This window comes from Delphinus delphis, chromosome 7 (assembly GCF_949987515.2).
Source record: "Delphinus delphis chromosome 7, mDelDel1.2, whole genome shotgun sequence".
Lineage (NCBI taxonomy): Eukaryota > Metazoa > Chordata > Mammalia > Artiodactyla > Delphinidae > Delphinus > Delphinus delphis.
The window spans coordinates 42,975,322-43,001,106 of NC_082689.1; the positions used below are offsets into that span (position 1 = coordinate 42,975,322).

The 25,785-nt window shown below is 39.1% G+C and overlaps 1 protein-coding gene across 4 annotated transcripts in view; it reads right to left on the reverse strand.

Moving 5' to 3' along the window:
* MYO1B (myosin IB) overlaps positions 1 to 25,785 on the reverse strand; it is a 189,631-nt gene that overhangs the window by 21,720 nt on the left and 142,126 nt on the right. For 2 of the 4 annotated variants that reach the window (XM_060016389.1, XM_060016391.1), the window contains exons 14-24: positions 24,044 to 24,148; positions 21,920 to 21,982; positions 18,377 to 18,577; positions 16,945 to 17,171; positions 14,175 to 14,375; positions 12,436 to 12,529; positions 11,439 to 11,588; positions 7,945 to 8,013; positions 6,591 to 6,677; positions 4,161 to 4,247; positions 907 to 981 (exon numbers count right to left, since the gene is read on the reverse strand). In XM_060016389.1, the coding sequence (XP_059872372.1) occupies positions 907 to 981; positions 4,161 to 4,247; positions 6,591 to 6,677; positions 7,945 to 8,013; positions 11,439 to 11,588; positions 12,436 to 12,529; positions 14,175 to 14,375; positions 16,945 to 17,171; positions 18,377 to 18,577; positions 21,920 to 21,982; positions 24,044 to 24,148 (1,359 nt within the window). Of the gene's footprint in view, positions 1 to 906; positions 982 to 4,160; positions 4,248 to 6,237; positions 6,325 to 6,590; positions 6,678 to 7,944; positions 8,014 to 11,438; positions 11,589 to 12,435; positions 12,530 to 14,174; positions 14,376 to 16,944; positions 17,172 to 18,376; positions 18,578 to 21,919; positions 21,983 to 24,043; positions 24,149 to 25,785 lie in introns of all 4 variants that reach the window. The other 2 variants (XM_060016393.1, XM_060016392.1) reach the window with 2 other exon arrangements.

The window sequence follows — 25,785 nt, forward strand, 5'->3', positions numbered from 1 at the left end:
ATGGGCCAGGCACTGTGGGAGCTTTATAGTGTTACTTCATCTTAATCCTTACCATACCTCTACAAGTTTAATGCTATTATTATCCCCATTTTACAGATGACAAAATGAGGCTCGCAAGTCTGTGAGTGGTGGAGCAAGCTGTCTCCAGAGTGTGCGCTCTTCACCACTACATCTACGCCTTTTTGGAAAGATGGAAGGGAACTTCAGAATCCATCCCGGGAGAGGGGCATAGCCTTGCTCTCCCTCACCCCTCCACCCACTAGCTTGTTTGCCAACCTTACTTTGCAGCTGCTCGTGGCAGTTTAGCAGGGCAAGCTCTTGGCATTCCCCTCAAATTCCTATGCTGAAACCCTAACCCCCAAAGGGATAGTGTTAGGAGGTGGGGCCTTGGGGAGGTAATGAGGTTGAGAGGAGGTCATAAGGGCAGAGCTTCCTAGATGGGATTAGTGCCCTTAGAAGAGACAGGAAAAGAGTCAGCTTCTCCTTCTCTTTGTCATGTGAGGAGACCAGGAAGAGGCCCTCACCAGAACCAGTCCATGCTGGCACCCTGATCTTGGGCTGTCCAGCCTCCAGTACTGTGAGAAATAAATGTTTATTGTTTAAGGCACACAGTCTATGGCATTTTTGTTATAGCAGCCTGAACTAAGACACCTGGCTTTCTTGGGTTCACTTTCCCCGAAGTATGTTCTCTCTGTCAAAGAAGAAGAATATTTGATTAATCACGTACAGGCCTCTTTCTGACACAATTCTACTTGAATTTTAGAACCGATGATAAAAAAGGTCACAAACTCTCAGTGGCACAGTTATGATTTAATTGTTACCAAACAAGTCACATATTACTGAGTTGGTGCTATTAACTAGTTAATGCAGTAATGCTAATTAGCCCTATGTAAAGTGTAAACTTACAATTCTCTGCAGTGTAAATTCATAAATTTTCTTTCCAGCATTGGCTCTGAAGAATTTCCTGTACTCCCTGCGGACCTTTAAAACGAAGCAGCAGAATACAGAGGTTAATGCGCGGCCAGCAGATGCCCATAAAGGTGATAACACCTCTGTTAAAATCGAACATAGATGGAACACGTAAATTTATGAGTGTCTTTCTGGATACAGTAAAATAATTGAAGCATACTGAGACAGTGGGTTTTAAGTTGGAGAAAAAGAAATTCAGAGATGCAAGATAATACCAGAGTGTTTTGATGTTTTTAATCCTCTTAACTAGTTTTTAAAGAGCCTGACAATCTGATGAGAAACGCTTTATAGGCATAGCTGCAAACCCTACACAAATCAAAATACATTCCAGAAAAAATTATATAAGGTAATTTTCACTTCAAATTGTTCTTAGAAGGCAAAAAAATGCCTGAAGAAATATATGGCAGTTTCCAAAAGCCTTGCATATGAAGACAGGACTTTAGTACTGCATACTGAGAAGTGAATGTGACTAAAAGTAAGAATTTAAAAGGAAGCTATTGAATGATCATTATCTCCCATTTAATTGCATTACTTTTTCTCTTACCTCTACTCCCATCAAACTGTCTACTAATACTAATCACAGCACTTAAGACCTCATATTACAGTTTTCGTTTACCATTTCTTCCTTGCTATATTGTCGTATTTACCTTGTATACTAGTGTCTACCAAATAAAATAACTGAGGTGTTTGCTAAATGAACGAATGATAGCTAAATTTGGAAACGGAGGGGGAAAACATTTAAAATGTTTATCATCATTCAGTTATAAATGGGAGAGTTAGAATTTAGCAAAATATTAGCCTACTTGAATAATTCAGACATTATGTATGTTTTTCTTATATCTTTAGCTTTCTGGGTTCAACTGCACATGTTCAAAATATTTCTACATTAGGGGCTTTATGTAAACTAGCAAACTAGTAACCAATTGTCGAAAAATGTTTTATATGCACATTTTAAAATTAAGACCTTCACACAGGAATTCAGGCTACAGGTTTCTCTTACAATTTTTTAAGATCTAGCAACAGTGAGTCCTATTCCCACGTGACAAGGACTGAGTGGACCAGAGCAGCCATTGCTGCCTTTGGAAGAGAGCTGTAACCTCCAAACTGCAGAAGGCCTACCTTCCATCTGCTACTTCCCTCGTCCATGTGACCTGCCTGGTCCCTCTGGGCATTTGAGCACCAGACCTATTCTCTACATCTGTGGATTATTAAGGGTTAAAAATTCTCCCATACACCACATAGGCAGTTCTTCCTTTAATTCATATCTTATGTTACTGATTATCATTTCTCTTTTAGCCATGGAGTTGTCTATAACTATTTCAAATCTCACTTACAAGGTTAGAAGGAACAAGAAGAAAAATGATACCTATTAATTAGCCCCTGAAATTGTAAGAGTGTACAAAAGCAGAGAAGTTAAAGTGAGTTTCATGAAAACATATCCTTAGAAATATACTAGAAGTCCTATATTTACTTGAATTTCATTGTAACTGAGCTCAATGCAACATTCTTTTTGATACTCACAGGACAGGCCCTTTCTCCTGAAATACAGCTACACACAGAAGAGGCCTGGTGACAACATGCTGGCATATAGAATGGGTTCCCTTCATGGGCCCCGGGGTCTTAAAAAGGGTCCACTGAACTTTGTAATCAATTCCACAAGAATCAAATCATTTAAAAGGGCAAAATTACTGTTCATATCAACATACTTCTTTTTTTAAAAAAATACAAATTATTACATTCTTGGACTTCAAAGATGTTTAATCTTATAACAATAATGGCAACATATTAAAATACTCCTGTTTTGTGGAAACTGGAAAAAAAAAGACAGTTATGTCTATAGAGTAAGCCCAGTTAACTTCAGCTAAAACAGTATTCACCTGTGAACTGAATTTGGGTTATAGGATGCTAGCATACACTCTAACCTAAAAGTACTTTTTAAATCATATGCAATTAGTTAAATCCAGAAAACTGAGGATAAACATGATGTTGCTGGTAGAAATCATTATAGAGAGTAAAAATCCTGACTCAATGTTGTTTGTTCCTTCCTTTTATGAAAATTAGAATGCAAATTAGAATGTGAATAAAATGGGAAATAAAATCCTCCGTTTTAACTTTAAAAAAGCAGTAACAGAACTTGTTCAGAATTCTTGAAATAGAACATCTTAAATTCATATTTAAGTTACTTCTTAATTACCTCAACAATTACTTGATGAATATTCATTATAATAAAAAAGTTAAGTTACTAAAAGTTTATAGGCTAAACTTTCAGGGAAAAACGCAGATTGTTCAAAGCACAGTTTACAGATACTGCTAAAACAGTTCAGGTTCAGAGTCAATGGTTTCCTGGAGAATATTCAAATATTTTAAAAAAATGAATAATAGTATTATAGTAAAAATAACAAAGAGGAAATGTCAAAAAAAGGCCTAATTATCCCCAAATGCCAATACGGATGGCTCCCTACAGTGAGGAGTAACTGAATATTAGGAACACAAAATCCTTACATTGCCTAAAGGTCGTTCTCAAGGATTTCCAGAGCTCAGAGTCATATTCGCTAACATGCAAGCTTACCTCAAGTAGGAAGTATTGCTTTAAAATAAACCCCGCCCTAAATTAGAGGCCATTTGAATCTAAAGTTCTCTTTAACCTGAATGATCTACTGCTGGTCTTATTTGTCAAAATCTGTATATTTATGCAAAACCCTTTCGTTTCTATGCTGAACAATTAGAACGATGGGCACTTTGAAGAAAGCTCTGCTCCAGGAGCCGTCAACGGGACAGAATAGATGGGTAAAGGGAAACAAAAGCCCAATATCCCCAGGCTGGTCACTGCAATGGTAGGTCAGCTTCTAAGCTCAACTGCTGTAACTCTGTCTCATAAATGAAAAAAAATCTTCATCCTCATAAAGAGAACATTAAACAGAACTTGGATAACAAAGAATAAAATACGCTACATTACTATTTAAAGTAATATGCTATTACTTTTAACTTATTATTTAAAGAAAGACAATGCAATAAAATCAGAAAATTTTGGTGTACAGGATTGTTCTCAAAAGGAAACCAAATTAGGCAAGATGACATTGTAAAAGACTGTGCAGACCATGAGCAAGCATAATCAATCGTTTGGTCAGAGTTAGTAGGTGCTAGGCTTCACTGAGTTCACCGTGGACAGAAAGAAGAGGTTGAGGAAGTACCTTCAGTCCAAGCCAGTAAGCCCAAATGACAGCAACTGCATGCTTACGCCTAGCCTCCTCCTTCAAGCGTTTCAATTCCCTTCGAGCCTAGAATGTTTTAGATGGTAAATAAAAGAGACAGCCCAATGCAGACAGCACAAATGACCAGAAAAAGACACCCCACCAAACAGAAGAGCCAATTTATGTATCAGGATTTCAGAATGAAAGAGAAACGGTGCACCATCATTTAAACCCAAAGCATCAGCGTCAGGCTAGCGTAGTCCCTCGTATTTTCGGTGCATTGAGACTCTGCCCCAGAGGAGGGTCCCTGAGGGAAGCACTCCCCTGCCCTCCCCCTTACTTCCATTCTGTTTCTTTTCTGTCCCCTGTTCTCTCTCCCTCTTCACTCCCTTCTCCACACTCTCTCACTCCCCTGCCCTCCCCCTTACTTCCATTCTGTTTCTTTTCTGTCCCCTGTTCTCTCTCCCTCTTCACTCCCTTCTCCACACTCTCTCACTCCCCTGCCCTCCCCCTTACTTCCATTCTGTTTCTTTTCTGTCCCCTGTTCTCTCTCCCTCTTCACTCCCTTCTCCACACTCTCTCACTCCCCTCCCTCATCAAAGCCTTAGATCCGTGAGTGGCACCTAACGATTTACATAGACTTCCCTTTGCTGCCAGCCCACTGGGCTAAAGAGGCTGTGAATTCCTGAGTTCATGCATTTGGATGTATAAAAAGATAACTCTTGTGAACAACCATGTAGAAAACTGGAAGGAATAAAGGTTGCCTCTCTGAAGTGTCGAACAAAAACAACAAAACCCCCAATTTTTTCCAGTTGGAAAATTAGAAGTAGCATGTATCAAAATTCAATATTAGGTAAGGCCCTAAACAGTGAAATATATGGAAGCAAGATTAAAAAAGTGAAATAACTCGTAGGTTTAAATCAATCTTAGGGAAAAATTAATCCGAGGCATGCTGTTTTAAAAGACAGGAACAGACAGGCACTAAGGTTTCATTACATTACAGTACTCAGGCTGGGAAATGGATTTCTCTCATTCAGTGGAGAAAGCCCAGAGTAATTGTCTAGGAGTCCCTCTGCCTCTGCTAAGACAGCTCCCTCAGTTTATAAAAGGGAACTAGTCTGTTCCACACAGATTTTCAGGGGAGAACACAAATGAACAACTTTGGTTAGTTTGTGGCAAGTTAACATCTTTATACAGGCAAATGTTGACTCTTCTCATTTTTCTCACAGGACGGGTTTATAATGTTGACAAGGTAGACTTAAAAACATAGGACTGTAATGATATTTGAGTTTCTAACTGGGATACACATGTTTAGCAGAGATGATCTTTGATTTTCTAAGTAACAAATACATCTAAAGTGCTCCCTCCCTTGGGATATGTGAAACGTTCACAGAGCCCACGACTCTGCCTGGGGATTAGTGAGAGTATTTCAGGAGGCCTTTGTTTCTGATCACAAACAGCTGATGCCGAAATTCCTGGGATTCTTCAGGGGCAATTACAGCTAGCTTTGCATGAACAGAGCTTTCTGCTAAATCACAGATGATATTTCTTTTCACATATAATATTTTGCTTATAATAATCAACAGCTGCCACAGTGAGCCTAAAAAACAATTTCATTCATGGATTAATATTTTTGTCGAGCATGCGTTAAAGGTGTTTCTATTATTAACATGTTGCAGAAGACCAATCGAGACCCAAACTTTAACATTCCCATCATGCCCCCATAGCGCATAAAAACACCTTCAGAAAACTGCCAGGATATATTAGGGGGGTAAAAAACAAACAAAACCCCCCCCAAAACTAAACATGCATGTTACTCGAGAGTTTAAAAAAAAGAGCAACTATGCTAGTACCTCATTAGTAAGCAATTAATTAGTCTTTTTTGCCTACGCATGCTTAAGCTTCCTAACGTGCTCTCTTGGCACGAACATCTCCAGGGTTATTAAATGTGGCTACTAGGACATGCGCCAGTGTGAGCCACTGTTAACCATGGGTCTTCATCCCCTGAGATGCTAGAGATATGGATTGATCATTGCGGATTCCAGGATGGGAGTGATGGGATGTGCATTTCAAGTACCTTAGATCCAAGCCAGTAAGCCCAAATAACTGCAATAGCATGTTTATTCCTAGCCTCCGCCTTCAGCCGGCTCAGTTCCCTTCGCGCCTGTGATGCATTTGAAAAGGAGTTACAGAAAAGTTTAAGGCAAGAAAGGTTACTGCTGATTCCCAATGGAGAAAGAGGAAGACAGACACCGGTCACCATCAAACAGTAAACACAGAAGCGTGTGCCACCACCCCACACCGAAACGTTGGAAAGAGCAAGAGGCAAACACGTGCTCAGGAGCTTAAGCCAGTGAATCCCGAATGGGAGGGTCCGTTGCTCCACACATCACTCCTGACCCGCTGCCTTCCTGGGCGTCTCTGGCCTACCTGGGTACCATGCCAATATGCTGCAATGGTGGTGGCTGCTTCCTCACAGCGCTTCTGATGCTTCAGTTCCCTCAGGATTTTTCGGGCCTAAAGCACAGAATGACCCAGAAAGATAGAAAATTAACACCAAAAAACTATATCCATAGTGACTTGAAAAAAACTACCTGAAGAGATAATCATAATCCCCCTTCTCAAGGGAAAAATCAGTAGCTTAAAGAAAGGAAAAGGGAAGGTTGCTTTATTAGCCCAAAATGGACCATGAGAAGGTGGTAAATGAAGACATTATCAAGCGTGACAGTGTAGCCCCACTCAGATAGACAGCAGCCTCCCACGCCCTGACACGTGACAGGAAAAATCTGACCACAGCAATACAAACTGGACACGGCAGATGGAAGGAACAGTTCTCAGAAGGTGGTCAGTGGATCTCCAATGATCCACCAAAATCCACTTGATCACTTTTATCATTATTGTCTGGAAGGAACTGTAGCTGTACTTTTTTTTCAAAAGAGATGGCTAAAAACTTGCTATAAAATAAAATTATCTCACTGGTTCAGTGCTAGTGGCTTCTTTCCAGCAGTTGCTTGAAAATGATTTAGTGGGGGCCAGGAGGACAGCCGGTTTGGAGGCGAACCCTGAGTTCTGCCTCTGAAGTCTCTAGACTGGGCGCCTGGACCCAGGACTCCGTAGTAGGTCAAAGAAAAACCTGTGTGCAGCAATCTCACTTACTCTGAGCACACCAGACTTGTATTTGGCAATTGCTGTGGGACAACCACTAAGCACCTGGGCTGCCCACAGGCCTAGACAAAGGGCAATGGGAACGGCAGGACTCCTGAACCAAGATCTGGCTTGTGGGCTATAGTGTGCTGACTCTGAATCACACTTTGGCAGGAAGGACCCAGAACCAGGTGGTGGGGGCACTAGGACAGCCAGCGCTTAGGATCTTTCAATCATGATGGGGCAGCCTGCAAGATGGTCACAGGGAAGGTATGGGAGGCACTGTGCTGGGGTGCTGAGGTATGGCAGGGCTCACAGGTATGGAGGCAACAGTGTGAGACAGCCTTTTGCGCTACAGCTTCCCTCGCAAACAGGGGGCAAGAGGATACTGAAATCATGTACGGTATTATTTCAAGGACTTCCTGCTCAGAGAACAAAGCTCTTGAAAAGAAAGCAGGAAGCAGCCAAGACATGTTGTAGGGCCGGAGCTTGGCCCATAATATTTATTTTTTCCATCTGACTGTTTACAGGGTAGGCAGGAGATGAGGAACCCTCCCCTGCAGGGTGAGCCCAGAGACATCATCCTTTGTAAAGAACATGAAAACCTCACATAAATAAGGATCACTTCTCTTAAACTCACCTTCCAACCCCGGATGTAAGACTGAATTACCAAGGTAGAGCTCTTTATCTGTTGATACCTCTTTTGTTGCTGTAGGATGAAAGGGGAAGATATCAGCAATTCTATTTACATATCCATAACATGCACACTGAGAAAGAGAATTTGCTCACTTAGTGCAAGGAACTCTCGATCACCCACATTCTCTCCCGGAACCAATAAGTACAGAAATCAAAATATCCAACAATCCAAAATTATTATGATTAATCCAAAGTTTGCTTCAAGGATGGTAAATATAATTAATTTCGAAGTGACTCAGGACCCACCATTATTAACATCTGTTCTTTGTGTCATGCTGTTATAATACAACGTCGAGCACATAGCAGACACCCAGTGAACACACATGAATGAATACACGCTGAGTTCTGCATCTGCTCCTAAGCCTTCTCTCTTCTTGGTGCCATTTCTCAGCATGCTACTCACTGGGTCAGCCTCTAACGTCCCCAGTTCCTTCTAGGTTTGCTGCTTTTACTGCCTCAAGCTGGGAAACCAGCTAACAAATTTAAGTCAACTCCTATCCATCGACTAAACTTTATTTATTGAGCTCCTACTCGCCATAGAGCAGAACCCGTGAGGATGTTCAACTGCAGCAGAGGTTATTTCCAGGTGGGGGAGGTTAAGGAAGACCCAGGGAGATCTTCCCAAGAGTCGGCTCGGCAACTCGGCATCTTCCCAAGACCCAAGCTCGATGCCCAGAGGCCCTTACTTCCAGGGCCAATGCCTTGGAGAGTGGAGGCTGCTAGAACACTATCCCTAGAGAAGTGAGTGCTTACTGTATTTAGCGGGGAATATTCACTACAACGTGGGCATCTGTGATGAAATTTCACAGCTTTTCAAACAAAATACTGAAGCCAGGCTGTGACTCAGACCCTGGAAATGGCAGACTGCCCAGCTCCCTTTCTCTGAGGGGGAACAGATGCTCCCAGGACTCTAGGCTATGTTCTGGAAGCTCAGAGAAAATGAGCAGTAGAACAAAAGAGGGTGCCAGAGAGAAAGGTAAAGAGAACCCCGGGACCCTGTACAAGTCACCACCTTCTTTGGGCCTCAGTCTCTTCATCAGTCAACTGAGGAGCTGGAAAATCTTAAGATTCCACACGGAGTGATAGTCTACGGCTGTAGGGTCTAAACTGTACCTACAATATCCGACCATCACTTCTGACATTCATTTGGTACCTCAATGTCTTCTTTTAGAATTCCTACATGGCTTGAAAATAACTGTCTTTAAAATTCACCTCAAGGAGCCATGAAATATCACAGAATATGGATTTTAAGATAAGTAGTAACTGAAAATGGTCATTCGGAAAATCTTTGAGTTATTTGGTCAAGGGAAAATCACTGGCTTGGATAACTGTAGTTAACTGGTGGAGGTATTTACAAGCATACCTTGTTTTATTGTACTTTGCAGATATTGCGGGTTTTTTTTTTTTTTTTTTTTTTTTTTTTACAAATTGAAGGTTTGTGGCAACCCTGCGTTGTCAAATGGTGGTTAGCATTTTTTAGCAACGAAGTATTTTTTAATTAAGGTATGTACTTGTTTTAAAAGATATAATGCTATTGCACACCTAATGGATTACAGTATAGCCTAAACATGACTTTCATGTGCACTGGGAAACCAAAAGATTTGTGTGACTCGCTTTATTGCAATGTTTGCTTTATTGGAGAGGTCTAGGACCAAACCCACAAAGTCTCTGAGGTGTGCCTGTAGTTCAAATTCTAAAACAGAAATAACACTAGAGCAAAATTAATACTTCCTCTGAAGTTTGGGCTATTATTTATCATTCTAACTCTCAGAATCACAAATTAATGATACATATGGTGACTTTTTAAAAATCTCGAGATACAAAAGCTCCTTATTGGGAGGGAGGGTGGAAACAACACTTGCTATTTTTGGTTCCTTGCCTTTACTCCTCATCCTTCTGATGGAATGGCCCCTTCCAGAAGGTCTTCCTTGACCACCCTATCTAATCTCCAGTCTCCCCATTACTCTTTATCTCAGTTCTCTAGTTCCTTCCTAGCACTTACTCTACAATCTGTCATTGTTCTATTTATTTGCTTAAACGCATATTGTCCCTCACTAGCCATGAACTGTATGAGGTCAGGAATCAGGTTGTTTGGTTCACCTTGCTATCCCCTGAACCTGGCAGAATTAAGGGTTTCAAAACTATTGGTAGAATTCAATACAGATGAATTCAGGATGCTTCAAAACTTGGTTTTTCTTAATGACCTCAAAATAAGAAATAATAAAAGGGGTTCCTTGAGGACTGCCTATTTGTGGGTCCTCCCTTTCTTAGCAAACAGAAAACAGAGCATTATGAATCTGCCGAGGGGCCAAGTACCACTGCTATGTGCAGCCAGGTTGGTGACAACAGTCTTCTGGGCCTTTGCAGGATACATGTTAATGAACCCATCGTTAACGTGGCTGGCTAGGGTCATACTTTAACACTTGTACTGTTGGTTACACTCTTTTAACGTGAGGAAGCAATTTTAAAGATATTCTTTTAAAGATCACGTAATTTTTCCTTACTTTTCATTTAAGTAACTCATTAATTTCTAAAACTTGGAAATTATACACTAAAATGTATTACGTGAGAACAGGTCAGCATAAATTATGTCCTGATTATACACACCCTTAAAGCAAAACTTCTCTACAGCTGAAAAAGAGGAAGAACACGCTAAAGGAGATTTGACTGCAATTTTAATTCATTTTCCAACTCACTCTCTAGTGAAAAAGCAGAGAATGAAAATGTGTTTGGAAGCAGTGCTCTTATCATTAAAATTCATTTTGTGAGAACGCAATGCCAAGTTCAAGCTAGCCTAGAGGTAAACCTTCAGGTTCCCCTCAAACCTGTTATGCCTCCAATGAAACATCTATAATTGAGTGAGAAAGAAAATTCCCCAAAGAAATTCCATATCAATTAAATAAACATACTTTATTTTGGAGTCTTTTCCCAAAGGACCAGATATCTGAGGACTAAAGGAGATCCAACCCTTTAACCCAAACCCAGAATTCTACTAAAATGTGGCATTAGCTTTCTGGAATTAAAGCCATTTTCAGTCTTCCTACAATAAATGGAAAACAGCCAATTATTTGGGAAAATTGACCCTACTATACTCAAAGGGTTAAATGACATTATCTCTTCCAAGCTGATAACCAAATTCAAGGTGTAGATCTCCCACTACATGTATCTCCATCAGTGGAAGACAGCAGGATAAACTAGAGCTTTGACGTTGTCCTGGATTCAAACCCCATCTCTGCCTCATAGGAGCTGTTACTTAACAGCTCAATGACTTAGTTTTCTCATCTTTAAAAAAGGGACCAGAAAAGCACCCATTTCACGAGGTCATTCGGAGGATGAAGTATGTAAAAAAAAAAAATACCTACACAGTTAAGTACGTAACAAATATTTGCAAAAAAAAGCATCGTGATTACAGCTCAAAAAAATGTCAGGGGTTCTCACCGCGTATCTCCTGTACCAGGCAGCGATCACGATTTGGCTTTTTCTCATCAGCAGGAAGTGTGTGCGACATTTCCACCCCCGATAAATCTTCTGAATGAGAGTGGCCAGGTCCTCAAGACGCTGCTTCCTCAGGTCTTCTAATTTGAATAACTAATAAATAATAGATGGATTTATCAAAAATCCACAAAAACTCGTGGCACATGTGAACATCATTCTCAGGAAATAAAATGTCACAATGTTGGAGTGAACCACATTGAGGAAAACAAAAATAACTTATTTACAGATATTATGAATAGTAGTCCAGAAGAAAACTATTGGGATGAGTTCACGCAAGATACACAATTTAGAGTACAGTGTTTTAGAATTTATGACGAATCATGTAAGGGCTGAACTGAGCTCTAGATGTACCTTCACACTATCTGTGAGGATGAAATTACTGGAAGGGAGGTGACGGCAAGGTCTCTCTCAGACGATTTGAACACTTTCCTAATTCTCCAAATTTCCAATAAACTGCTATGTAAATTATACTTCATGCTAGTCTATTCAGTTATAAAAAGGCTCCAATGGAGTTCTTCACTAAGTAGAATTTTAAGTGTTCTTTTTAACTTAAAAAAAAATTTAATTTGGGTGCCTTCGTGTACCTCTGAATAGCAGTGTTGTCTTTCCTAAAATTACTGTATAATTCAGATATTACAAATACAGACTGAAGTAACCTCCAATTTTTACGAGTTAGGGAGGTTTTATTGTAACACCAGTTTCTTTATGATTTCTTAAATGCTGTACAATCTATCAGCTCAAAAGTTTTGGTGTTTCATAAAAAATACAAATGTTCTTCCATTATCCCTTATTAAGCCACCCCTTTGGATATTTGCAGAAAAACACAAAAATGTGACATTCTTGGTAGCATCTTGGGTAACATTATAAAGTTAAACATCCTTTAAGAATTTGCCCATATGATTATAACAAAAATTCAGAGCGTAACGTTTCGATTACATACTGTTCTTGGGTTTCGAATGAATATCTTTGATCTACCAAAGGAGTACTCTTCCACAGGAATCTCCAATTCATTAAACAAAACCTCCACACCAGCTCTATAAAAATAAATAGAAAAAACAAATTTTTTGAGTTATAAAAATAGGCTATCTTATCTTAGAACATGATATTAGGTTCTCAGCAGTATAAAAAAATACCTTCATTTCCAAGTATAAATGATCTTTCAGTAAGCATCCTTCCATCAAAGAATTTCCAGAGTGAATTCCACAAATTTAACCAAATCTAGTAAATGCTCAAAAAGCATTTTGGGTTTAGAACTACGTATTCTAAGAAAATATGGTATTAAAGACAATTTCTAGATTTCATTAGCAGAGGTGATCAAATATACTTGTAACAATGGACCAACCAGAGCCAGAAGGGTATGCAAGAAACTCACATCTATTTTGAACCCACTCAGTTACTTCTTGCAAACATTTTAAACACTGCTCCTGCTACTCAGATTGTGGGCAGGTCCCAAGAGTGCTAAGTGCCAGGCCAATGGGATGCAAAAGAACACAGGGTGGGAGCAAGGCCTGGACTTGACTCTGACCTCTCCATCCTGGACCGTGGATTTAATGTCAGACTTTAGTACTAAACTTCGTCCCACCAACCTGTGGACTGGATGCCAGGCTGGGAGTGAATCCTTGTTCTGTGTATTATAGTAGATGCTGACCATAATACCCTGGAAATTAGCAGTGGGAAATGAAATAGTACCCAGACCCTACATTATTTGGATATTGAATTATGCATCAGGGACCACACCATATGTCTGGAGTTTATCTTCTTGTAATACACGGTGAAGTGTCTAATCCTACTGATTTTCCTGTGAAAGGCCAGGTCCAGTGACAATGTGGAGTCAACACCAGTATAGTGAAAGAAAAATCTCCATAAAACAGGCACGTCTGCCCTGCTGTAGTAGCTGGGAGAGCTTCTGTGGCCTGCAGAAAAGGGGCAACTTCTGGGACTGGTGAGAGCAGAAGGAAGGTCACTGCACAGACAAGGCCTGGTTTCTCTTCTGCAGCAGCCCCCCTGCCAGTACACAAGTTCTCTCTGCATGTAGAGCTCACAGGGGCTGCTCCATGGGATGAGTCTGCAGTGGTCCAGCACTCTGTCTGTGACTGGATGGATGAGTGCAATTTAGGGCAGATGAGCTGAACGCCACATGGCCCCAAGTTCTGCCATATTCTCCAATCCAGCTTTACTCACAATAACACTGACACTGTGAACCCTATCTGCTCCTGTATCTATTGCTTGGTTGGTATAGACTTGATCAAAGAGTGGGACCCCCACCCTTCATTCACTCTCTCTGGGGTTAATTCCCCAGAAAAAGAAAAACCCCGAAGAGCTGAGAGCAGTGATCCAAGATGCCTGTAGCTCTACCCTTGTATGAGTCTACACAAATATACCCATCAATTACAAATTCTCCTCCTGCTAACTTGCCACGACATAGTTTAGAAGTTTTATTGACATACAAGTTCCAAATGTGGATTTGATAAGCCGTGTTTAAACCTTAAAGAAAACCAAGACTTCTATAATTAATAAGAATTAGCACAAAGTGGTATCCTGCTGGAAGATGGTCCAAAACAGAGGTTACAGCCAACTTTTCATAGAATTCTGTTTTGCCTAAACAGCACGTGAAGAAAACAACATGGTATCTGTATGCTTTAAAACTTCATAATTAAATATGATCAATGAATGTCTTACCTTGCTGGTCCTTTCCAATGAGGCCATGTTTGTTTACAAAGCATTTTGTATCTTTCTAAGCAAGGTTCATAGGCCTGCCTGAAGGCGTAGCCTGCTCTCCTCACGCGGACATTCTCCAAAAGACCCAGATACCTGACCTGATGACATACTAGACCCTCGTTGAAGATGTGTGCTGCCTTTTTATCATTCGGTTTGATACACCTAAAAGATGACACAAATTTTAGGTTTTAAACTCCTTCTCTTACGGATTTATCTGTCCATGTTTTACAAAGTATCATATATAATTATTTCAAGGTGAGATAATTATTTATTATTCTTGGAAAACCTAGTCATTTCTTTTGAAATTATTTCAAATCGTTTTACAAAAACCTGAAGATAACTACACTGGAGATACAGCAATAAAAAAGAATAATGCGTACAATAACATGGGTAAATATCACTGACATTCTGTTTAATGAAAGAAGTCTGATGTAAAAGAGTACATATTTTGATTACATTTATATGAAGTTCTAGAAAAACTAATTCCTAGTGAGAACTCAGTGTTGCTTTACCTCTGGGGAGAGGTAGGGGTGGAGATCGACAGGGAAAGGGCACAAGGGAACCTTCTGGGTTGATAGACTTGTTTTATATCTTGGCTTGGATGAGGCTATACAGGTGTATACATAGGTAAAAATTCAACAACCTGTACAATTAAGATTTATATACTCTATTGTATTGTACATACATTACATACCTCAATGAAAAGGTTAAAAACACTGCTGTCTCGCTAAATCCCTATTACCTCCCTCCTTTTCAATAGGGCACTTTGCTGCCCAAGGAAAGACTACATTTCCCAGCTTCCTTTGCAAGTAGGTGTGGCTATGTGACCAAAATTCTAGCCAGAGCATAAGTCATGTTTGCTACTTCCAGTGTGTCCTTAGAAGGAAGGGACTTGTTCTCCCTTTGCTCTTCTGCTAAATGCTGGCAGGAATGTTGACGAGGTGGAGAGCTATCTTTGACTATATAGATAAGAGGAAATACCCTGGCAACTGCAGAACCACAACATAGAAGGCGTTGCTCTATTAGCACTGGAGTCTATACACTTAGAAGTACACAAGAAATAACTGTCAATCTTGTTTAAGCCTCTATTATTTCCAGATCTTGTTGGAGCAATCTCTATATCCTAATTAATATATTGTTAAACATTTACAGTTATGTCTGCCTCACTTCAACTGTCAAATTCCACACATACATGTAATATATGGACAACTAAATCTTACCTAGTTTGACCTTGGTGTTTTTATGGTTTTTCTTTTACATTTAGAAAAGTAATGTCTACTTCTTGGCTTAAGGACAAACAGATCAATGGAACAAACTAGTGAGTTTGGATCTAGACTCCTACACATACATTCAATTGATTTTCGATAAAGGCATCAGGGCAAATGAATGAAAATGGAGATTTTTTTTCTTTTCAATATGTAGTGCCAAAACAACAGGATAACTATATGGAAAAAATAGACCTTAAAATAAATCTGAAACTGTAAAGACTCTAAAAATATATATATAATAATATATTCACAACTTTGGAGTTTATTAATTAAGACTTCTTAGAGATACATTAAAACCACTGAAAGGGAAGGGGAATAAAGGAACTTTCTGGGGTGACGGGAATGTTCCATGTTTTGACCTGAGTGGTGGTTACCAAAGTGTATACAATGGCGAAAAAACAATGGAGCCATTCACCTAGGATCTGTACATATCACTCCATGCAAATTATACCTCAGTAAAACAGAATCTTAAGGTTAAAAAAAAAAAAAGTTTACTCAAATGAGAATAACAAAAGCAACTGATCACACAAAGTTTCTTGGTTAATTTTTTTTGAAACTAGGATCCTTAACCTAATATATGTTCTAACCTGTTTGCAATCAAACCAGGGGATTTTACCTATTTACATTTGTTATGAATATAAATACTAGGTCAACAAGTTAAACACAAAAATGTTCTTCACTCTAACTTCCTCATAACTGAATTTTCAAAGACAACTGTAGAAGGTACATGTGGGTGTGCACCTGCCACATGAAATCTGACCCATCAGATACACACCTTCTATTACCTAGTTCACCAAATATACACATCACAAACTCTAATCCTACTTGGTCTTTACTGAATTTTGAGAACTAAGATGCCCTAGAAGCAAACGAAAAAAAAAAGAGAGAGAGAGAGAGACAGAGACCAGATGCTTTTTAAGGAGTTCTTTCTACTGTTTTGAAAAAATTATTTAGATTGTTTCAGAAATCATTAGTTTCTCTGGGCCTATAACTCTCACAGGGAAGAAAGAGGCACATACTTCCTCACACCAGACCTGCAACTGAAGCCCCAGGCGCTTCAATGCTCCAAGTCAATATAACAAGAATCCAAAATGAATCCACCAAAACAGTTTATGCAAAACGCTTACCAGAAAAAAATTTACATTTTGTTTCTTAACTTGTCATTAAAAAAAAAACCCAAAAAACCCAAAGTTGAGAACTCCTATGTGCCAACAACCCAATTTCATTAAGTATCTATTCCCATCCCCCGCCACAATTTTTTTCTTTTCCCTTTTTAAAATTCCCTATTTTGAGGCCACTGGAGTATTTTTTAAGCAAACCCAAGACACCGTATTATTTGACCCCTAAGTACTTTAGTTATCCTCTCCTTGGGTTACGCTCAGATTTAAGCAAACAGGTAAATGATCTTCCTTGAGAGTGCCTTCATAATCGAATGGTCAAAGAATTTTATGTGCCAGAAATACCTAATGTAGTTTGGATTCTTGGTCTGTAGGTTTTTCATCAGAGTGGCCACCGATGCCTTGAACTGTGAGCCGGCTGTAGGAGGCCTTTTTAGGTTGATCTTGGCAGGGTTCCCTTCGGGGAACAAAGACTTGATGAGGGCATGGCCGGCCTTCCACATGGCTTGGGACAGGTCTCTATAGAGAAGGTCGTTGTTCTTATCCACAAATCCTTCCACTTGGTACAGCACCTATGAGCAGCAGCACATGGGACTCAGTGGCTGACACACTGCACGCTAGAACATCAAACAACTGTTAAAAATATCCCGAGACTATCTATACTGCAGCCTCTTCTTTCTCCATCAAAAAATCTCCAACAAGTTAGTCACACTCTAATACCAAATTAGCCTCCAAGTTTAAATTCCATCTGTCTAAATCACAGAAGAGTTCAAAATAAATTCTATTACCCTTCAGGATTTGCAAGAATAAACTCCAAAAATGTTATTATAACATTTTCAAAGGATTTTAGGGTTTTTTTGGTGTTCAAGCATATTTTTGAGGTTTTACTTGTATTTTTTAGTTTACATGTGCCAATTCTAGTGTGTTTAAAAGGAGACGGGGGAAATTGAGATAACACAGATATTTTCATAGACATCCTAAACCAGCAGAGAAACTGACCAGGAAAGTATCTCTTAATAACATGGGCTAGTGAAAAAAAATGAAGTACCAAGTTCCAGCATTTTGAAATTAAAGGAAAAGGTACTATATACTTCATTTTTACTAAAGCCATAATCAGATTTTTTCCCCTTTGAAGTTTGCAAGCTTATTTATAAGAAAGGAGGTATTAACTCCAATCAATAATCATTCAGGACCCCCAAAATCAATCTATTGTCCCAATTGTTTTTAATATTATCTTTATATAGTTGATGACATAAAATTAATTACCCCAAATACTAACCAAATTAATAAATGCTTAAAAAAAAAAGTAGATGTTTTCTCCAGTGTCATTTCAAAATTCAATCTAAGAATTCATTATTTTGCTAAATGGTTGGTGCTTTTAAAACCTTACTGTAAGTCTTTTTTATTTTTTAACATCTTTATTGGAGTATAATTGCTTTACAATGGTGTTACTGTAAGTCTTTAGTGAATGCTAATTTTTTACTGGCAAATCTTTTATCAGTGTTGATAGATCTTTTTTATAGGCTAGCTTTCAGAGCTTGAAAATAATAAAATCGATTTTTAATATATACTTGAACTCTTTCATTAAAGCCACTGGCTTTCCTTTCAGCTCTCAGTAAGATTTTGCTCAACATGGTCCATATTCTATTCCCACTGAACATTTACTGACTCCATGCTTTCAGCAGCTCCATTTATCCTCTGGAGCTGGCGCTGGTCAGAACGCCATCTCTGAGGCTGAGAGGCTCGGGGTCCTCCAGGGGGGCCCGGGCTCCCGCACCTTGCCGGCGTAATGCTGGATCCTGAAGCAGCTGTGAGGCAGGGACGTGTCGTTGAGGAACCGGGAACACTTGCTCATCCTGCTCTCAAAGTGCTGGTGAGTGGCGCACACTTGGTTCAGCTTTTCCAAGAAGGTCTCGTCGGTGACCGTGCCTGGCCTCAGGCACTCCTCATCCAGCATGGCCAGGATTCCGTTTGTGTTCTGGGCGAAAGGAGATAAAAGGGTTTCCTTCCTTCCTCGCTGTATTAATAATTATTCCTAATTATGCCATTAAACACAATCGACTTAGTCACAAGAAAATTCCCTTCAGGCACAACAAAGAGCAGAGAATCAAAACAAGTAACAAAACGCCCCCCACAGAAATCAGCCCTCTTCCAGCGGGGTCCCAGGTGCTCTGGGGGGTGGGGAGGGAGGAAGTATCTGCATGAGTCTCCCCCCCCCACCCCCCGCAGCCCACGATGCCTCCCCGACGGCAGAACAGGACTTAGGTATCACCTCAGCCACGGGTTGATAACTGAAATTCATGTTGTTTAGCAAAAGGCAAGTCAGACCTCAAAGATTCATAAACAAATCTAAAAGTCAGAAACTAATGTGACAATACTGTCTCCTTATATAATGTGGTCATAAATCACAAAGCATAGTCTCTTAAGGCCATTATTTGACTCACAGCTTGAGAAGGAAATTGGTTTCAGATGTTTCCAAATTGTTCCTATGTTCAAAATAAAGTTTATTTTCTCGAGGAAAAAAAGTGGTGTGATTCGGGAGGCTGCTTTTAACGATCAATGCAATCAAGCTGTGTTTCAAGAATATCTGTTTAGAATAAAATTCTCCTTCCCTATAAAATTTCGAAATGGATGTTAAACATGGGTGAGAATTCGTTTGTTGGGTATTCAGACCCTGTGATCATATTTACCCCAAGAGCAGTCAGCCCAGCTAAAGAGAATCAAAAGTCAGGAATCTTCTACTTTGCTAAATAAAGGCTGTTGTTCCTTTGATTGCCCCTACAGGCCCACACATCTCCATTCCACAGAGAACAATCCACTGACCATGAGCCCCACCCGCTTCCGCCAGGGCAAAGTCCCCCTTGGCTCCTCTCCCCTTCTCCTTACAAGGCCATGACGTCCTCTGACCAGCACTTATTCATTCCACACAAAATCTGGGGGAAGTGTGGATTCTCAGGAGTCAAGTGTGTTCATAACATCCCCGGAGTAAACATTATTGTTAGGCGATGCTGGAAGGAAACATTTCCTTTATGTATCCAGGCTCCTACGTGAACATGAGTTTCTTCAATCATATATGCAAGGGGATTTTTGGCTGAGATAATCTAGTTAAATTAAGTGTATTACCACTGTTTTTTTTTTTCTCCCTTCTTAAAGGTAAATAATTAAGTGCAATGTTACCTTTATGAAGAAAAACGTGATAGTCACGACTTCTGAAAGTTAAAACCTCCCCAGCAAACTACTTTGGTCACAAAATTTACCAGAAAAAATTTTCAGGAAATCCACTGATTTTCTAAATTTTAGACTAGAGTTTTAAATTGCTTAGGTGGAATATTAGTGTTCACAATCCAACACTGTTTACATTTTTCAAAACAAAGTTTATTTTTTAATTGAAAAATAGTAATGCTTCAGAATATTTTTTTAAAAGTTCAATTTAATCAAAGAGGTGGCTTTCAAGAATATCTTGAATACTGAGGGATAAGATACTGGCTAATTAATAATATCCAAAACGTCTTGTTAAAGATGAAGAGAAAATGATTTGCTGGACATTTGGAGCCTGTGAGTCTATTGCTGAAGCAGAGCACTCACCTACACTGAGAGCTAAAAAGACTGTAGAAAACAAAGTTTATGCATTGTTTCAAACTACTTTGTTATTAAGGCCAGGAAGATTTAGTAAGACTAAGCTTTTACACACAAATCAGTCTTCTTGCAATCAATTCGTTCATGATAAACTACATGATAAATATGATGTAAAAACAAAAAGCTTAGATTCAGAAAGGTTACTAAAAATTATGCAGTAATTTTTCACACGTTAAGCCTTTTCACGTACATAATTTGTAACCTGAAAAATCCCACGGCCCTTGGCACCTGTCAAGTCACACACACACCATCTCTCACGTCCCTGAAGCAATCTATGGTCCATACCAGCCACTCCTGGGATCCTACTTAACTTGGCTCCTGAGATGGTCCCTTTACCCTCCTTTATTTTTACTTGAACAGCATGGAGTTTTGTTGTCGTTGTTACTTTTTAAGAAAATTTTTCCAGCTTTACTGAGATATAATTGACATAAAATACTGTGCAAGTTTAAGGTATACAACATGTTGATCTGATACACTACCATAGTGTTAGTTACCTCTATCACATCACGTAATTACCATTTCTTTTTTGTGGTGAGAACATTTAAGACCTACTTCTTAACCACTTTCAAGTATATAATATATAACACAGTATTGCTAACTATAATCTCCACACTGTACATTAAAGCCCAGAACTCACTCATCTTTCAAGTGGAAGTTTGTACCCTTTGGCCTACATCTCCCCATTTCCCCCAAACTTTAGCCCCTGGCAACCACTATTCATTTTATTCTGTTTCTGAGTTTGTTTTTTTTTAAGATTCTACATATAAGTGATATCATACAGTATTTGTCTTTCTCTGACATATTTCACTTAACATAATGCCCTCAAAGTCCATCTTTGTTGTCACAAATGGCAGGATTTCCTTCCTTCTCATGGCTGAACAATATTCCATTGTACATATACATCACATCTTCTTTATCCATTCATCTGTAGACGGACGCTTAGGTGGTTTCCCTATCTTGGTTATTGTGAACAAAGCTGCAGTGAACGTGGGAGTGAAGATATCTCTTTGAGATCCTGATCCTGTTTCTTTTGGATATATACCCAGGAGTGGGATTGTTGGGTCACATAACAGATCTAATTTTAATTTTTTATAGGAACCTCTATACTGTTTTCTTTTTTTTTTTCTATACCAATTTCTATAGCGATTGCACCAATTTACATTCCTACCATCAGTACACAAGGGTTACCATATCTCCCCACATCCTCACGAACAATTATCTTTTTGATAGTAAGCACTGAATACTATGTTAAGAGGTCGCTAGAATTTTAGAAATGAAATGGATATTTTGACTTGGCAAACACCTTCTTTTTTTTGAGTCTCCTCTGATCAGTGCTCATATTTCCACGAGCTGTGGATTGGACCTGGGTTCCCAGCACACAAGAAAGAATGGTGCACCTAAGGGCATGGCATCTGAGCGTCATGAATGGGCTCTGTGATACGGCAACAGGATTAGCATGGGGGAACCTGGCTAAGTATCAAAAAGTCCAGCTGTCTATGTATGTGTTCGAGAACCATGTGTGAGTTCTTAAGGTTGTGATAAAGTTTCCAGAACTCTGTATTTCTCTGAAGTGTCGAAATAGTGAAAATACAAAAGCTTGACAACACCGAAGGCAGTGAGATCGTTCGTAAGTAGTGATTTACACTACCAAGAACTTCTTTGGGAAACTGTACCTAATACTCACATTTTCTATTAGGTCACAAATGATAGCATTATTGAAGTACTCAATGTGAGTCCATTCTATGTCCTGAAAAAGAAAACAGAACAAAATCAAATCCCATATGATGATGCTACAACACTACCATCTCTAACATAAGACTTTGCCCATCTTACTATACTCCACTTCCTCTCTGAAAATTTCCTTTATAAAAATCAGTGCTGCAAATGTCATCTTCCGGTTCCCAAAACTTTCATAATGCAGCAGTCTAGCACTGACACGATCCGACTGAAACAACCGCCCTTGACCTGTGCTGAGGCTGTCTCCCCTTCCACCCTCCCATCTGTGGCAATTTCCCATGCACTTCGCTGGCCCCGGGTCATTTATTCAACAGGCCCTTGGGTCAATATTACTTTTTGTATATTTACAATGTTTACAAGGAAATAAGTCAGAACTTGATCCCCAGATTTTTCTGTTCTTAATTTGTAATCACAAGGAAGAAATTAATTTTAGAGTCAACCCCATATTGTAGGGCCGTTAACTATTTCAAATGTAAAAACAGAACAGTGCTAAGATAAGTATTTTCAACATAAGGAAAGACATGAAAACCTATCCACTGGTTCTAACGCTAGCTACAAAGCCAAATCTGGGAGGCCAAGTGTAATCATTCTGTATCTGCTTACACTCTCCGTAAGTGTAAACATTTATTTTTCTTCTAAGGGGAAGAAAGTTAATTCATACGGCAAGCTAAGGATCTTCCTATATACTCTTAGAAGTGTTTTAGACAATCTGTACAAACTGTTTTAAGTTACAGATCAAAGTTTGCGCATTCTCTTTATGATGATAAGACAGGAAGAGAATGAATCTGGCTTTTAGGATGTTTACGTTACAAAAGGTGCCATTCAAGTATAAAATGTTTCTAAAGCATGATAATCATTTCAAATGAAAGATGAAACATTCATGATTTAGTTTTTGAGTAGATGAGTTATTTTACTAAGTCACTGGGAATAATAATCACTTTAGAAAAATCTATACTGAGAAGCCAAAAAAAGAGGATTCTGTGTCCTTAATGACTTAAAATGACACTATAGAAAATGAAGAGAAGGAAGTAATATTACTAAAATATTAAAGCAAATAAATGAAAGGGAAACAAAAATATAATACGATATATACAAAAAAATTTCTCCTTTTTGTCTGATATAAATAAATTTATACTTAGAAAAACACTGGCTATTTAAAAACTGAAAGGGTGAAAACCAAGTATGTGTTTTACAATTAAGGATGAAAGGACTCTGTAAATATTACTTCTGATTATTTTCCAACGACATTCAGTGAGATAATCCATCCACAGCACTAGTATAATACCTGGCATATAGTAAGCACTCAACAAATGTTACCTGTTTTTATTATAAAATTTTTAAAAATCAATGCTTTTTCAAGATTGAACAAAATATTAAAATATTGTTAAATACTGAAATAGTAAAGTATTTTCAAATTTATATACGGTGATAATTGACTTCTTTGGTATACAGTTCTCTTAGGTTTTGTCAGATGCGTAGCATCAGGTAACCACCACCACAGCCAGCCTCCAAAATTCCCTTGTGCTCCCCCTTGGCAGTCACACTCCTATCCTCTGGCCACTACTGACTATTAGACACTTTGACTCTATAGCTTTGACTTTTGTAGAATGACATATAAATTAACTCATACATATGTAGCCTTTGAGTCTGGCTTCTTTCATTTAGCAAAATGCATCTGAGATTCCTTCATGCTATTGTGTGTATCAGCTGTTTGTTCCTTCTTATTGCTGAGTACTAGAACCTTGTACGGATGCACCGCTGTTTTTTTGTCCATTCATCTCAGACTAGTTTTTTAACAGGGTATTATTTTACTTCACTCTACTTGAATCCAGTGAGACTCAAGTTGGTCAGCTGATGTTCACTGAGCACCTACTATGTGCTGAGCACTGTCCTGGGCACTAGCAGCAACGAAAATCCCAGTTAGCTTAGATGTCATACCAAACAAATTTTTAAAAGGTACAATATGGCTAAACTTTGAAAAATCTGACTTTAGGGTCATGTTTGTACAGTCTTCTGAATCCAGAATTTGTATTATGAGTAAAGGAATACGTAAAATTTTTTTCAATATTACCTCCCGTATATATTCCTCCTGCTCTTCTTTAAGAGTCAGCTCAATGAAGATTTGTTGCAGCTTTTCATTACAATAATTAATAATGAACTGCTCAAAGCTGTTGTCCTATATGGAGAAAAATGAAGACAGCCTTATAAAGCAAGCCACTGGCACTCCCATGACAATGCCACTCTAACATCTCACTCCACAAGAAACGCCACACACGGTCTTGCAGACTTAACTGCGGCCCAGCACACAGCCAGAGGCTGGCACATCACAGGCACCCAAGAAACGATTCATGAGTCAAGTGAATGAATGAAGGATATACAAGTTACACACTATTTGGAGAATAAAGAATTTTAGTTGACAAATAAGCAGCCCACAAACATGGTAAAAAAATGAGAAAGAAATACATTTCCCCCTAGAGGATCAGCAAAGAAACAGTGAGATTCATCATCTCTGTCACCCAAGTTCTCAATCTTCCATTCTCAACTCTGGAGCTCAAGAAAGTCTTTCTGACCTGACCTCTTACTCCCCTACCCAGGGTCAGATCCCTCATTCTGACACTTACATACCAGCACTTTTGAAAAATCATGCTATGTGTATACATACGTGTACATGTGCATTCACATGTATTCATTAGTGTCATATTTATCTGTCTCTCTAGATCGTACATTTCTTAAGGGCAAGGGTTGACCATACATCTCTTGTTCACCAATGGAAGCCCATGCCTGCAGCACCTTGCACCTAGCAAGCACTCAGCATGTATGGGCTGACTACACGAATGAAGTGACCACAAAATACAGACTCAAGGGAATCAGCACATCAAAATCATCTCCTAGCTAGAAACTCTCTCCTCTCAGAAGGGTCACACATTTATCACTCTTATGATTCTCAGCAGTGTCTTCTTCATATCAGAGTTATTGCCTGTGAAGATTCATGCCTACATCATTTCTGAACGATCTGCAGGGTTTAACGTACTGCTGTACATATTGAGGGCACAAATGCAGGTCTGTTGGATGAATATACTTCACCAAGAACCACACCATCCAAAAAGAGGTAGATCTAGCAATAAAACTTGTTATTTTCACCTCTATCCCCCTCTCTGCAGAGAGAGGCGATGGTGGCAGTGGGAGTGAGAGATGGTGACCCCACCACTGATAAACCAGACTCTTTTCCCAATGAGGTGGCCAGTCCTGGCATAACTGGCTATGAGGGTTCACCTGTAACGGCAGAAGCTCGCCACTCCCTGTGAATACAGAGCAGCTGCCTTCAAATCTTTCCATAAATGATGAAATCAAAAGTCAAAGACGTTTTTGAAAGTTGATCTTCAAAATCAAGTTTGGTGCAACCAGGACAAATTGTAAAAGGATACCTAGGACGCAGCATCTCACCACTCGCCTTCCTGGAAGGTGGCTGAGGACTTCTAATCACTAGTGAACTAATTAATCCGGGGAAATTTTAAACTCAAAACCATAAGTGACACATAAAATACATTATCACTGACTAATCTTTTAATGTTAAACGTAGTCGAAGATAAAAGTTTCTTTCTTTGTTTTAAATCCTGAAGGTTCTTACTTAAAAGGCACACATTTATCACCAAAACGTTCAACAAATATAGTCCTGGACACAAAGGTCATTCCCCAGTCCCCATTTTCATGTTACATTTTAAAAACCATGTGTTCCAATCCTCAGAGCTTAACAATTTTGACCAGAGGCTGAAGTCAGTCTGATATAGATGCCTTATAATCAGTATAAGGCCA